General features: G+C 40.0%; 1 protein-coding gene across 1 annotated transcript in view; it reads left to right on the forward strand.

Annotated features, from left to right (window-relative positions):
* The first annotated feature begins 721 nt into the window (after nt 1-721).
* The window catches only part of rspo3 (R-spondin 3), a 22,124-nt gene continuing 6,222 nt past the window's right edge, over nt 722-16,623 (forward strand). The window contains exons 1-5 of the mRNA XM_087805026.1: nt 722-1,308; nt 8,511-8,705; nt 8,768-8,911; nt 9,616-9,762; nt 9,826-10,011. Of these exons, the coding sequence (XP_087661152.1) occupies nt 1,209-1,308; nt 8,511-8,705; nt 8,768-8,911; nt 9,616-9,762; nt 9,826-10,011 (772 nt within the window). The 5' untranslated portion in view covers nt 722-1,208. The remainder of the gene's footprint in view (nt 1,309-8,510; nt 8,706-8,767; nt 8,912-9,615; nt 9,763-9,825; nt 10,012-16,623) is intronic.

The raw sequence follows: 16,623 nt of genomic DNA on the forward strand, positions 1-16,623 counted from the left end.
AAGTCTGCATCAGATCAATGATGGAAGGTCTGACCATGAATAGATCTGAAAGTAAGAACCAGAATTTTAAAGTTGATCCTGAAAGAAACTGGCAGCCAGTATTTAAGGATCAGGTAAATGTGAGTTCTTCTACTAGAGCAGGTCAGAATTTTCAGTTCAGATTACTCTCAGTTGAAGGAAACAGTTTCTGGTCAGTTTCATCAGGCATCAGTAAAAATGTGGCAAGAAACAAATCACTAGTTTTTAAATCTATGGTGTATTTTTTAATTAATAATATATAGTTTTTTAAATAATCCAAAAAGTTCGACATTACTTCAACATTACTTTTACTATTATAATTTTTTTTTTCTTAAATTATAAGGTTTTTCTTTCTATAGAATTGATAAAAATAACCGGAAAATGAATCAAGAAAATGGTGATGTTGTTAATGTAATGATGTTAATGTTCATGTACTACAGTATATGTACTGACTCGCGGTACAAAAGCTGAAAATGCAAAAGTCAACTGTAGCTGCTGGAACAATATCAGTGTTGAAATAACCAGCATGTCTCTCCCTCTCTCTCTCTCTCTCTCTCTCTCTCTCTCTCTCTCTCTCTCTCCCTCTCTCTCTCTCTCTCTCTCTCGCTCTGTGTGACGCGGGGGGTTTCTCTAAATAAACTAACAGAGGGGTTGGGGGGTGCAGGGGGAGTGTAGGGGGTGTAGGGGTGAAGTCATCAGAGGGTCGGAGGAGGGAGTGAATGAGTTTCAGTGCGTAAAAGCGCACTTCAGTTCCAGACGGAGGAGTGAAAACGTCCGTCTCTCCTGCGAACTTTTACTCTTTTTTATCTTTTCTTTTTTGCGTCAACTCTTTGGCTCGTCAGTGGATGCTGGATGACTCGCAGGACCTTCTGGTGGAATTAAAGAACCCTTTTTTTTTATTATCCTTTTTTTTTTTTTAAATCTCTCCTCAATTTTTGAAGCCTGAGTCTGGGATCTTTCTGATGGGAATGCTCGTCTCCACGACGAAGGAATCTTGACTCGGTTCCGGCTCGAGGGTCCAGAGATGAGAAGGCAGAAGGGTTCCGTCGATCAATGGCACCATCGAGTGTGTCCTCATCGCAGCGTGTCTCCGGGGTCGTGCTAGGAAGCTTCCATCCGTCAGTGACGTCAGGACAGGCCGAGAGGAGAAGAGTTTCGGTGAAGAGAGAAGGTTTCATCTCTGGGCTACTATGCAATTACAACTGATCTCCTTTGTCTTGATCATCTTGCACGCCATGGAATACTCTGGGTGTCAGCAGCACAGCAGCTCCAGACACCGGCAACACAAACGTGAGTGAACACACACAGACACACACACACACACACACACACACACACATGTGGGTCCAACATCTTCACTTAAATCAACTTTCTAAATAAAACATTATTTAAGCGTATTGACGGGAAAATGTTCTCTTAATTAAACTTTAATTTCATATTAAGCGTTTTATTATCCACTCTTTATTTTTATTTATTGTGATATTTATTGATCATAAATACAATTTTGCTCGGTTAATTGAAGATGGAATTAAACCACCTGAAGCCCTCGTTCAGGCTCCTGCTCTGCCCACTAGTGGCCATACAGAGGATTACACCTCAGAGGAACGTTAAAACGACTTGGGGGGGAAAAAATCCAGTTTTAAGCTAATAATAAATAAATTGTTTCTAGAGACAGCAGTTGTGAGTTAAAACTCCACGAAGCTGCAACAATTTAGCATCCATTTCAAAATCTCTTCCCATCGATAAGTTAAACATAACTTTAACTTTAACTTTAAACAATCGTTCTTGAGATTAATTTTGTTGAAAAAACGACATGTTCACTCAGGAATCTTGTCCATCTACGAGAGTTCCTGTTTTTATACGCGTTTTATGTTAAATACAAACCAGTCTTAACAAGGTTTATCTATAAAAAAAAAATTAACATCTGCATTAAAAGTTCATGTATATCATCCTAGAATGAAAAACGAAGGACAGAATCTAAATCTCGATACTCGGAGCGTTTAGTTCTGCCTTGATAAATATTTCAAACTGTAAATTTTCTTGGAGGATTCTCTTCACGTTGATGGCAGAGGGTCAAGAGAAGAAACGTTATCTCTATTCTCCGATCCCTTTAAATCACGTTTATTGTTCGTCAGAAACATGTTCTTATCTGGGACAATGTGAAATATGTATGAATAAAAGCTGTATTTTTATATCATTTTCTCCTCCACACTCTTTATCTGCGAGGGTCTCCAGATGTGTCCTGTGACTAAGGGGAGCGATGATAAGTGGAATATTCCGTGTATCTCCTGCCAGCGTGGCAGCAGACTGTGTATGATCAACAATAATAGAGTGTAGGAGTGATGTTTTTATCCTCGCCACCTGTGGCTCCGACCTCCCTCCTCTCGCTTGTACTTTCTTATGCATCTCCTCTAGTGTTTTTACACAACATAGTTTCAGCAGCTCTGTGGTTTCTCTGCGGTTATTCCTTCTTTTCTGTGCTTTCATTTAAAACGCTGCTGCTCAACGTCATTAAAAATCTTTAAATATCATGAAAATAATGAAATATACATTTTTTAAAAAAGGCAGAATCCACTCTTCCTAATTAATGAGATGATATATGATTGAAAATACACATTTGAAAAAAAAACAAAGAAACAATTTTCTATACAAATATGAGAAAAAATATATTAGCATGCTGATTTAAATGGCTTAACATGGTGTTATAAAAGTATTATTGCAATCCTATAAATACAAAAAAGCAGTATTTCCGTCAAGTATTGTATGCCTTAAATAATCATTTAAAAAAAGTCCTCAAGTGAGCGCAGACTCCTGTGTAGCTGCTTAACCCTTGTGTTATCACAGGGTCAAGGTGACCCGAAGGATCCATAAAAAAACAAATGTGTTTTTTTCTGGGTCAAGTTCAACGACCTCCACCACTGCGTATGTATTTATGGAAGCCAGGGAAGTCGTTGACACTTGACCCAGAGACAAAATGAAGGGATACCATTAACACATTTGTTTTCAGTAGTGATGGTCTGATGAAGCTTCATGAAACAGTGTCACGTTGTTCAGAGATCAGTAGGTGGCGCCATCAGTTTAAAAATGATGTTTCATCAGAACAGTTCAAAACAAAGGAAGATAGTGCAGAGACGCCATCTAGTGGACTCTGAAGATAATGACACTGTTTCATGAAGTTTCATCAACGCATCACTAGTCCTTCGGGCCACATTGACCCTGATTTAACACAAGGGATAATAACGCCTATATTTTAATTTAATTTAGTTTTTTAAGTTTTTAGTTATTTTGTCAACACGGAAAGATCAACATTTACAAGTACATGACCTCCTTGGCAGAAGTAACAATAAGGAGGCGGTAAACATGGGAATATTTCTCATACAGTAGGAAAATAAATTGATATTTAAAAAGAAGAAACTATTTTCATTATTAAAAAAAAAGAGGAAAAGAATAGATTATTAGGATGAACAAAGGTATTTATAAATTAAATTATATTTATAATCTTACTCACAAATAGGAGCAGTATTCCTGTCAACTATATAGGCCGAATTAACCTTAAATAATAACTCATGCGAGTGCAGACTCCTGCTTATTTACACCTATATTTTCAATTTAATTTAATTTTTTTTTAAAAAGAATATATATATATATTCTTTTTTTTCTTTATTAACAAACATGAGGGAAAAAATAGGTTATAGGATAAGCAAAAAAATAAAAAATAAAATGATTATTATTATATTCTTCCAAGAATTGTATACCTAATTCAGCCTTTTATTAAAAAAGTCAAGCTGCTTATTTACGCCTATAACTTTTATTATAATTATCATTATAGTTACTTTAAACCAAGTTATTTTGCCGACACAGAAATATAAAAAATGTTCATAAGCTCCTTGGCAGAGGTAATGTTGAGAATCGTGGGAATATTTGTCTGTAATAACAGTAAGAATTATGACTGAAGAACAAGTATTTGTCCACAGTCGCCAATGCTGATGGACGTATTAGGTTAAGTACAATATAATTATATATATTATAGTTTATTTAGTCTAAATATAAAAGATGATTGTACATATTTTAAAATGATTATTGACTATATTGACACGAGGAATGGAAGGAACAGTTGATGCATATGAGTGCAGAGGAAGGCGGAAGAAAACAAAGATGGAGGTCGTTGACCGGTCGGTCGACGGGACTGAAGGACCAGGCAGAGATTCCTGCTTCCTGTCTGCGATGATGTAAGGAGGATTTGAGGGGTATTGGAAGACGGATCACGATGTGAGACGGAGACGGATGGAGTTTCATCCGGACCTACGTCAGAGCGACGGAGAAAGTCACGCCAACACTGACCTCAAGGCAAAACGAACAAGAAACACGCGTTTATTTCACGGCATATTTCTTGCTCTCAAACATCTGCCCAGGTGTGTTTATTCACGTCGTTGCCTTGATATGCAAGACGTCCCGGCGAGGTGCAAACTCCAGCGCTCGGCCAAGATTCCTACCTCCGCTTACTGTGAGGGCTTGGCAGGGTTCAGGGCGGGCGAACAGACAGCAGTTGTAAAGAGTGTCAAGATATTTCAAACACCATTTTAATGATCTATTGTCTGCTGGCAGTCGTACTTTGGCTCCGGAGAGAAGGAATTAGGGCAATTTAAAGCCCTGGCATGAGAGAACAGTCCGGCAGGAATAGCAGCGAGTCTGGAAGGAGCCTCGGGTTATTCCGTCGACATGTTTGGTGTATTTAGAGAAGCGTGTGTCTGAGTTCCCTGGAAGAGTTTCTGCTCGAAATCTACCACGACTACCTCAAGTTGTGTTACAGGGAACGTTATTCATGGTCGTAGTTCATAGATGTTGTGTCAAGCAACAGACATAATGAGGTGTGTTGTCAAGAATAGTGTATTGTGAAGAAAGTGTTTGTACGTATCAGGATACAGGGTCACCGATAAGATATATTGAGATACTGTAGTAACAAGGGTATATTTGTAGTATTGTCGAGTACTTGACTCTGGTGTTGTGATAATGTAGTAACAAGCATATATTTGTAGTATTGTCGAGTACTTGACTCTGGTGTTGTGATAGTGTAGTAACAAGGATATATTTGTAGTATTGTCGAGTACTTGACTCTGGTGTTGTGATAGTGTAGTAACAAGTATATATGTGTAGTATTGTCGAGTACTTAACTCTGGTGTTGTGATACTGTAGTAACAAGGATATATTTGTAGTATTGTCGAGTACTTGACTCTGGTGTTGTGATACTGTAGTAACAAGGATATATTTGTAGTATTGTCGAGTACTTGACTCTGGTGTTGTGATACTGTAGTAACAAGCATATATTTGTAGTATCGTCGAGTACTTGACTCTGGTGTTGTGATAGTGTAGTAACAAGCATATATTTGTAGTATTGTCGAGTACTTGACTCTGGTGTTGTGATAGTGTAGTAAGAAGGATATATTTGTAGTATTGTCGAGTACTTGACTCTGGTGTTGTGATAGTGTAGTAACAAGTATATATGTATAGTATTGTCGAGTACTTAACTCTGGTGTTGTGATACTGTAGTAACAAGGATATATTTGTAGTATTGTCGAGTACTTGACTCTGGTGTTGTGATACTGTAGTAACAAGGATATATTTGTAGTATTGTCGAGTACTTGACTCTGGTGTTGTGATACTGTAGTAACAAGCATATATTTGTAGTATCGTCGAGTACTTGACTCTGGTGTTGTGATAGTGTAGTAACAAGGATATTATTTGTAGTATTGTCGAGTACTTGACTCTGGTGTTGTGCTAGTGTAGTAACAAGCATATATTTGTAGTATTGTCGAGTACTTGACTCTGGTGTTGTGATAGTGTAGTAACAAGCATATATTTGTAGTATTGTTGAGTACTTGACTCTGGTGTTGTGGACAGTGCTGTTAAATATCGATACAATGATGGATGGATGGATGGATGGATGGATGGATGGATGGATGGATGGATGGATGGATGGATGGATGGATGGATGGATGGATGGATGGATGGATGGATGGATGGATGGATGGATGGATGGATGGATGGATGGATGGATGGATGGATGGATGGATGGATGGATGGATGGATGGATGGATGGATGGATGGATGGATGGATGGATGGATGGATGGATGGATGGATGGATTGACGGATGGATGGATGGATGGATAGATGGATGGATGATGGATGGATGGATGATGGATTGACGGATGGAGGCATGGATTGATGGATGGATGGATGGATGGACGGATGGACGGATGGACGGATGGAGGCATGGATGGATGGATAACTGTGGTGACCTAGGAGTTGAACACAATAACTTATGTTTCATAGATGACAGTGTTTCTTCTATAGAACTTCCATAGAATATTCTATATTTGTATATACTTATATACTTATATACTATATATACTTATATACTATATACATACTTGCATGAAACCTGAGCTCGTCGTCATCTGGCTCTTGAGTTCAGGGAGTGAAAAACCTGTTCCTCAGCAGCCAGAACCCACTCTGGTACGAGAACACATCTTGAGTCCAGCTGATCATTGAGAAACAAGTACACACTTCTCTAGCAGACGACAAATACACACTTTTATCCAAGACTAGTTTAGTAAATGACAGAAATACTAAAATAGCTGTGTCAAATTCAAATGTTGAAACGTGGATTTTTTAACCGTTGTGTTGTCTAAGGGTCAATGTGACCCAGAGGCCTGAAAACGGAAATTAAAGAAATGTACATATATATTTAGAAATTCTAAATGCAATAATTAAAAATATGTTTTATTATTTGTATTTATTTTAATTCAATACAAAACTGTTGGTACAATAGTGTCACTTGATGAAAAGTTAGATCCAGTAGCTCGGTGCTCTGTTAGTAATGTCTGGTGACGTTATTATATCACAATCTTTATATTGAATTTAAAAGACTGTAAATGCAAATGTATTGCAGCATTTATTGTCTTTATTAAATTATTCAATAAAAACATAAGAAAAAGTTCAACATATTAATGGATGCATTCATGTTTTCAATAAAATAATTGATAATGTACTATTTTAAAATATAAATTATTATTTTCTTTTTTATTACAAGTTTCAATTTCTTACTCCCCCCTCAATCCATCCATCCATCCATCCATCCATCCATCCATCCATCCATCCATCCATCCATCCATCCATCCATCCATCCATCCATCCATCCATCCATCCATCCATCCATCCCTCCCTTCCTTCCACCCCTCCACCTCCCTCCCTCATCCCATCCATCCATCCATCCATCCATCCATCCATCCATCCATCCATCCATCCATCCATCCATCCATCCATCCATCCATCCATCCATCCATCCATCCATTCATCCATCCATCTAACCCCCCTCCTCCCTTACTCCCCCCTCAATCCATCCATCCATCAATCCACCCCCTACCACTCCCTCCATCCATCCATCCATCCATCCATCCATCCATCCATCCATCCATCCATCCATCCATCCATCCATCTAACCCCCCTCCCTCCCTTACTCCCCCCTCAATCCATCCATCCATCAATTCACCCCCTACCACTCCCTCCCCTCCATCCATCCATCCATCCATCCATCCATCCATCCATCCATCCATCCATCCATCCATCCATCCATTCATCCATCCATCTAACCCCCCTCCCTCCCTTACTCCCCCCTCAATCCATCCATCCATCAATCCACCCCCTACCACTCCCTCCCCTCCATCCATCCATCCATCCATCCATCCATCCATCCATCCATCCATCCATCCATCCATCCATCCATCCATCCATCCATCCATCCATCCTTCCCTCCCTCCTCCCTCCCTCCTTCCTTCCACCCCTCCACCTCCCTCCCTCATCCCATCCATCCATCCATCCATCCATCCATCCATCCATCCATCCATCCTTCCCTCCTTCCCTCCTTCCCTCCTTCCCTCCTTCCCTCCCTCCTTCCTTCCACCCCTCCACCTCCCTCCATTCATCCATTCATCCATTCATCCATTCATCCATTCATCCATTCATCCATTCATCCATTCATCCATTCATCCATTCATCCATTCATCCATTCATCCATCAATCCACCCCCTACCACTCCCTCCCATCCATCCACCATCCATCCACCATCCACCATCCACCATCCACCATCCACCATCCACCATCCACCATCCACCATCCATCCACCATCCACCATCCACCATCCACCATCCATCCACCATCCACCATCCACCATCCACCATCCATCCACCATCCACCATCCACCATCCACCATCCACCATCCATCCATCCACCATCCACCATCCACCATCCACCATCCACCATCCACCATCCACCATCCACCATCCATCCACCATCCACCATCCATCCATCCATCCATCCATCCATCCATCCATCCATCCATCCATCCATCCATCCATCCATCCATCCATCCGTCCATCCATCCACTGCAACCAAGTGTTTCTCTGAGTCCTCTGGTCTGCTCTTGTGTCCACAGAGGTGTCGGGCGTGAGCTCGGGCTGCCAACAGGGCGGCTGTCTGACGTGCTCGGACTACAATGGCTGCCTGTCCTGCAGGCCGCGCTTCTTCATGCACCTGGAGAGGATCGGCATGAAGCAGATCGGAGTGTGCATGACCTCCTGTCCTCCCGGCTTCTACGGCACTCGCTCGCCGGACAGAAACACCTGCACCAGTAAGTGGCCCGCGTGGCTCGCCCAGGAGGCGCCCATGTAAACACATGTGTTCCTCCGCCAGAGTGCAGGTCGGAGTGCGACTCCTGCTTCAACAAGAACTTCTGCACGCGCTGTCGAGCAGGATTCTACCTCCACCTGGGCAAGTGTCAGGAGAGCTGCCCCGACGGGCTGGTCCGCAGTGACACACACCGGGAGTGTGTTCTGAGTGAGTGATCGCACACCTGTGTGGAATAGTGTGTGATAAGAGTGTGCGACACTTAGTGTCATCAGAATATTGAATGAATTTAGCTTTTTAAAAGTTTAAACTTTTTTCATTTTAATGTTTTAAACCTTTATTGAATAATTCAAATAAAACATTTCTATGTTGAAAGATGTTACATTTTTTATATAATAAATAATTTAATAAAATATATTTTTATATATTTTTAAAAAATATATAGTTTTATATTTAAATTTCAAGAATTCAAAAATACATTTTCCAAATTCAATTATTTTATAATTCATAGTCAAGTTAAGTCAAGTCAGTCAATTCAAAATAAAATGTTTATACAATAGTGTCACCAGACATTACTAATAGTAAGGTACCATAAGTACCTTACTTATAAATAAGGTAGTGTGGTAATCATGTATATATATATATATATATATATATACATATATATATATATATAAAGCACTACATCTACTGCATCATGTTTGTATTTTTGGCGGGAAGGAAAAACTTTTTGAATAAAAATGTTAATTCTATTAAACAATATTGAAACTTTATTAATTATTTATTGTAATTCTAAGTAGTTTAATGAACATTTGTTCATTTTAAAAATGTTTTGACTCATTTCAACAATGTTTTTAAAGTATTTTATTCAATAAATGTTTGTGTAAATATATGTCATTATTGTGTGTCTGCAGAGTGTCCTGTCGACTGTGAGTCGTGTGCGAACAGCGAGACCTGCTCGCGGTGCCGGCCCGGCCTGTACCAGCTGAACGGACGGTGTCACCACGTCTGTCCCGAGGACTTTGAGCCCAGCGACAAACTCATGGAGTGTTCCCCTCAAGGTGGGTCCGAAGAGGTGACCGTACGTGAAGGAGTTCGTTGTTGTGACGCTCTGTTGTTGACAGTTCACTGCGAGGTGGGCGAGTGGAGCGAGTGGACCTCCTGCTCTCGCTCCGGCAGAACCTGTGGCTTCAAGCGTGGTCAGGAGACCCGCAGCAGGCCCGTCCTGCAGCATCCGTCGCCCTTCGGCAAACCCTGCCCTGACGTCTCCGAGGTCAAGGAGTGTCTGGTCAAGAGGAGGAAATGTCCAGGTACGAACACCGAGGGTAGATCCGCCTTTCATTATTCATTAAAACAAGTGTCTTTTATCAAAAAACTATTTTTTATCAATCAAAGATTTTTTTTGTAATCACAAACATTTTGATCAAAACTAATTTTTTTTTAATTCATTCATTTTCTACGACTTTATCCCTTGTTGGGGTTCTCAATCAACCTCTTCTCAAACAAAAAAAATGTCAGTAAAAGCTACTTCATTTAAAAATTAAATTAAAGAAAAGTTGCTCAAATCAAAGTAAACGTTACTTGAATAAAAATAAAATACTTTGAAATTAAAAGAAAGTTCCTCGATTTAAATATTAATTGTAAGTGAATTGTTTTAAATATATATTTTCATCATTTTATTTATACGATTTTTCTTCAATTTAATTGATATTCTTTTGTGTCGTAGAAAATGTGTGTCTATAATAATAATGTAATAAAGAAAGTTTCCTCAATCAGTGAAAATGTCGTCAATAAAAGAAATAGTAGCTTTAATCAAAAGAAATCCAAATCAAATAATAGTAATTCAATTTTAATAATAAATATTTTCATCATTTAATTTTCAATTTTTTCTTCAATTTAATTTGATATTTAATAATATATATATATATATATATATATATATATATATATATATATATATATATATATATATATATATATATATATATATATATATATATATAATTTATTAAAAGAAAATGTCTTTAGTTAATAAAAATTAAAAAACTTAACGACCTTTAAGAAATCCATTAAAGAAAAATACATTTGCCTAAATCAAAGATATTCAGTTTCAGTTTCAATCAAATACAATGTTTCAAAAAAACAAACAAGATATTAAAATAAAGGGATTAATTAATCAACAAAAAAAGTTTATTTAATAAAAAATAAAAAAATTATATTACTTTTAAACAAAAGTCACTTCTATAAAAAAAAACTGTTTAATTTCATTGATTTTATTGTTGTTTGGGCCAAAATATGGCGCATTTATTCAATAAATTGCTTAAATATATTTATTTATAATGAGGCTGTTTTGTTTATTTAAGTCAAACAAGTTTTTATGTTTTTGATTTTGATTGAAAGGAAAATATTTTTGGTTAGGATTTGTTTTATTATTATTACATTATTATTATTACAAGATGGTTTTGATATTATCTCAACTTTTTCTTTGATTGGATAACAAAGAAAATAATCCACTTCATATTTCTAATTCTAATTCACTAAAGCCTAGAGATCAGTCTCTAGAGCCTCAGTGGTCCGAGCTGTGATGTGAGGGTTGCGGGGCAGATTCCCGGGGTCTCTGCCTCGTACCCGCGACACATGGCACAAATTGAACTCTATGAATTCCAGACGTTGCTGCTGGTACAATCAGAGCGAGTCATTGTGTTTACTCAGAGGATTGTCATTGTGGTCAGAGTGTGTAGAGTGTGTAGAGTGTGTAGAGTGTGTGTCGAACACACATGTGTGATGTTGCAACACTGCTGCGAGTAAAGAGCGGTGGAGCTGGCGTGAGCACAGTCCGGTGGACAGAGTGAAAAGTGCTCTCAGGCGGTGTGGTGAGGTTATTTACCATAGCTGTGTGTGATGTGTGTTGTGCGAGCGAGCGGTTACTGAGTCGGTCTCTGGATGGTTCTGAGCCTCGGTCGTGTTAAATGACAGATCGCAGACAGAGTATGAGATCCAGACCCTTAGGGCCTCACATGTACAGGACAAACACAGCGTGTGTGTTTCTGTACGTGTGATTGTGTGTGTGTTACCGTGTGTGTGTGTGTGTGTGTGTGTGTATGTGTGTGTGTGTGTGTGTGTGTGTGTGTGTGTGTGTGTGTGTGTGTGTGTGTGTGTGTGTGTGTGTGTGTGTGTGTGTGTGTGTGTGTGTGTGTGTGTTGGCAGCTGTGGGGATAAACCAATACTGATCCTCTGGTCGCCGCGTGTCTCCCAGGGGAGGATGTTGATGTTGAGCTGGTTCTTTCTGTTCCACAACTTTTCTGCTGCATCACACACACACACTCACAGACAGACACACATACACACGCACACACACACACACACACACACACACACACACACCTACAAACACACACACTTACAGACACACAAACACCTACAGACACACACACCTACAGACACACACACCTAAAGACACACACACACCTACAGACACAAACACACCCACAGACACACACACCTACAGACACACAAACACATACAGACACACACACACTCCTACAGATACACACACACCTACAAACGCACAGACACACACACCTACAGACACACACACCTACAGACACAAACACACCTACAGACACACACACCTACAGACACAAACACACCTACAGACACACACACCTACAGACACACAAACACATACAGACACACACACCTACAGACACACACACACCTACAGACACACACACCTACAGACACACAAACACATACAGACACACACACACACACTTACAGACACACACACTTACAAACACACATACACACACACAAACCTACAGGCACACACACCTAAAAACGCACAGACACACATACAGACTCACACAGACAAATACAGGCTCACACAGACACACAAACAGACACACAGACACATACAGAGTCACACAGACACAGATACAGACTAATACAGACACACATGCAGACTCACACAGACACATATACAGACTCACACAGACACATATAGACTCACACAGACACACATACAGACTCACACAGACACATATAGACTCACACAGACACACATACAGACTCACACAGACACATATAGACTCACACAGACACATTCAGACTCACACAGACATCAACAGACTCATACAGACTAACACAGACACACATACAGACTCACACAGACACACATACAGACTCACACAGACACACATACAGACTCACACAGACACACATACAGACTCACACAGACTCACACATACAGACTCACACAGACTCACACATACAGACTCACACTGACACACATACAGACTCACACAGACACACATACAGACTCACACAGACACACATACAGACTCACACAGACTCACACATACAGACTCACACAGACTCACACATACAGACTCACACTGACACACATACAGACTCACACTGACACACATACAGACTCACACAGACACACAGACAGACTTAAAGACTCACACAAACACACATACAGACTCACACTGACATACATACAGACTCACACAGACACACATACAGACTCACACTGACACACACACTCACTTAAACACAAGTAATTTCAAATGTACAGCCCCCCCCCTCACATCTCTACTGTTATCTTTTTGTTTCTGTTTCTGTATCTGTGGACTGATCCATGCCCCCCCCCTTCCCTGACACACACTCCCTCACCCAACAAAGAAAACACACTCCTCACCCTCTCCTCACCCTCTCCTCACCCCCTCCTCACCCCCTCCCCACCCTCTCCTCACCCCATATAAGCTCCCTGTCGGCGCATCCCGTCAGTCAAGTTGGGGCCGAGACTTTAGTGAAGTCGACAGCTCTGATCCAGCTCAAGCCTGCAGAGAGAGAGAGAGGGGGAGAGAGAGAGGGGGGAGGGGGTAGAAAACACACACACACCTGAAGACACACACACACCTACACACTCACCTAAAGACACAAACACACACACCTACACACATACACACACCTGAAGACACACACACACCTACACACTCACCTAAAGACACAAACACACACACACACACCTAAAGACACACACACACCTACACACTCACCTAAAGACACAAACACACACACCTACACACATACACACACCTGAAGACACACACACACCTACACACTCACCTAAAGACACACACACACACACACACACACACACACACACACCTAAAGACACACACACACCTACACACTCACCTAAAGACACAAACACACACACATCTACACACACACCAACCGACACACACACACCCCGACAGACACACACATCTACACACACACCGACAGACACACACAACTACAGACACACACACCTAAAGACACACACACCTACAGACACACACACTTACACACACATACCTACAGACACACACTCACACACCTAAAGACACGCACACACACACCTACAGACACACACACTCACCTACAGACACACACACTCACCTACAGACACACGCACACACACACGCACACACACACCCACAGAGATACACGCGCACCAACAGAGAGACACACACACACCTACACACACCCACAGAGAGACACACACACACCTACAGACACACACACCCACAGAGATACACGCGCACACACCCACAGAGACACACACACACACACCTAAAGACACACACACACCTAAAGACACACACACGCCTACAGACACACACACACCTACAGACACACACACACCTACAGACACACACACACACACCTACAAACACACACACACACCTACACACACCCACAGAGATACACTCGCACACACCCACAGAGACACACACACACACACCCACAGAGACACACACACACACAGAGACACACACACACAGAGACACACACACACACCTACAGACAAACACAGATTTACAATATTAATAATGCTTTTTTTAAACTCAATTATGAAAAACACTTTTATTTCAGTGACAAATAAAGTTGTGAATTGAAGTCAGTTGTAAATGAGCACATTTTTTTTATTTTTATAAGCATATATTGTATTTTATTGTTTTTTTAAATATAACTTTATTGAAAATTCCTTCAGCGTCCGCACGAGATAGGAGTGAATGAAGGGAGGAAATCAAGTTGCTCCATGTTTAGCGTTTATCTGGCCTGCGCCTGTGAGTGATTACCCAGAGGCCTCTGCTGTGTGTCGGACGAGAGCTAATTATCTGTTTTGGCGAATCCTCTCATGGCTGTTTATGTTCTGCACACGCTAGGAGGTCAGTGGTCCGACCTCGGAGAGCCCCCGGTAATCCTCCAGCAGCCCTCTGACACTGATACATCCTCCTCCTCTTCCTCCTCCTCCTCCTCTCCTCTTTTTCTTGCCACATCTCCATCCTCCTCCGCGTCTTCAGGTATTCACTCGTTCATTCTCCTTCCTCGCTCACGTCGCTCGAGGTGACGTCTTGGGCAGAAGGTTCTGGATCCGTTCTGCTGCAGGGAATCAAACCAGCAACTCTAGAAAAGTGTCTCGGTGCTTCACGCGTGTGGAATGTTGGGAAAGTGATGAATCATAAAAGACTCATTCTGATAAATAGTAGCATTAGCATAGTTGTAGTAGTAGTAGTAATATGATAGTAGAAGTTGTAGTAGTAGAAGTATGATACTAGTACTAGTTGTAGTAGTAGTAGTAGTATGATACTAGTAGTTGTAGTTGTAGTTGTAGTAGTAGTAGTAGTATGGTAGTAGTAGTTGTAGTAGAAGTAGTAGTAGTATGATAGTAGTAGTAGTTGTAGTAGTATTAGTAGTAGTATGATAGTAGTAGTAGTAGTATGATAGTGGTAGTGGTAGTAGTAGTAGTATGATGAAGTAGTAGTAGTAGTAGTAGTGGTAGTAGTAGTAGTAGTAGTAGTAGTAGAATGATTTGTTGTGTTATTATTATACATATTGTTGTTGTTGTTATTATCATTAACAGTGTTATTACATTATCGTTGTTATAATCATTATTTGTATAATTATCATTATCAAGTAACTATATTATAGCAACATTTTTATATTATATTTTAAAGAAAATGAATTAAAAAATATAGAATTTAGAAAAATATGTTATTATTGGAATAAGAATATTAAACTGTGTAACAAAATATAAAATTGACTTTGAATATATTTACATGTTTTTTTATCAACCTTTCAATAAAGAATTTATTCAATTATATTATTAAAAAATAGTTTCAAAACATTGAAAATATTCAATTAGTGATTTTCATCATTTTGAAAGAAAAAGTCTTTATTTTGAAAGAAAACGGTTTATTTTGAAAGAAAACGGTTTATTTTGAAAGAAAAGGTCTTTATTTTGAAATAAAAGTCTTTATTTTGAAAGAAAAAGTCTTTATTTAGAAAGAAAAAGTCTTTATTTTGAAAGAAAAGTCTTTATTCTGAAAGCAAAAGTCTTTATTTTGAAATAAAAGGTCTTCATTATGAAATAAAAGGTCTTTATTTTGAAAGAAAAAGTCTTTATTGCGAAAGCAAAAGTCTTTATTTTGAAAGCACTCCTCCTGGAGACACTGTTGGCTAATGGTGATGAAGTGATAAACACAACCTTTAAGACATACTTCCAGAGTCAGAGCCTTGGCAGCCTCAGCATTGTTATCTGCAGCCGCAGGATTGTCAGTGTTTACACACACGTTCTTGCTGACTTCTCTCCACAGTTAACGCGGCTAATTTGTCCTTCCATCGACCTGAGCTTCACCCTCGTATCTCTGCAGCCGGATACACTAGAGCCCCCCGCACGGCTGAGCTGCCTCACACACACATATACACACATGCACACACACACATGCACACACACACGCATGCACATACACACTCGTGCATACTCTAACATACACACATTCTCACACACACATGCATGCATATACACACTCGTGCATACTCACACACACAAAAACACGCATGCACATACACACATGCACACA

The sequence above is a fragment of the Callionymus lyra genome, chromosome 13, assembly GCF_982586985.1.
Source record: "Callionymus lyra chromosome 13, fCalLyr1.hap1.1, whole genome shotgun sequence".
NCBI classification, from domain to species: Eukaryota; Metazoa; Chordata; class Actinopteri; order Syngnathiformes; family Callionymidae; genus Callionymus; species Callionymus lyra.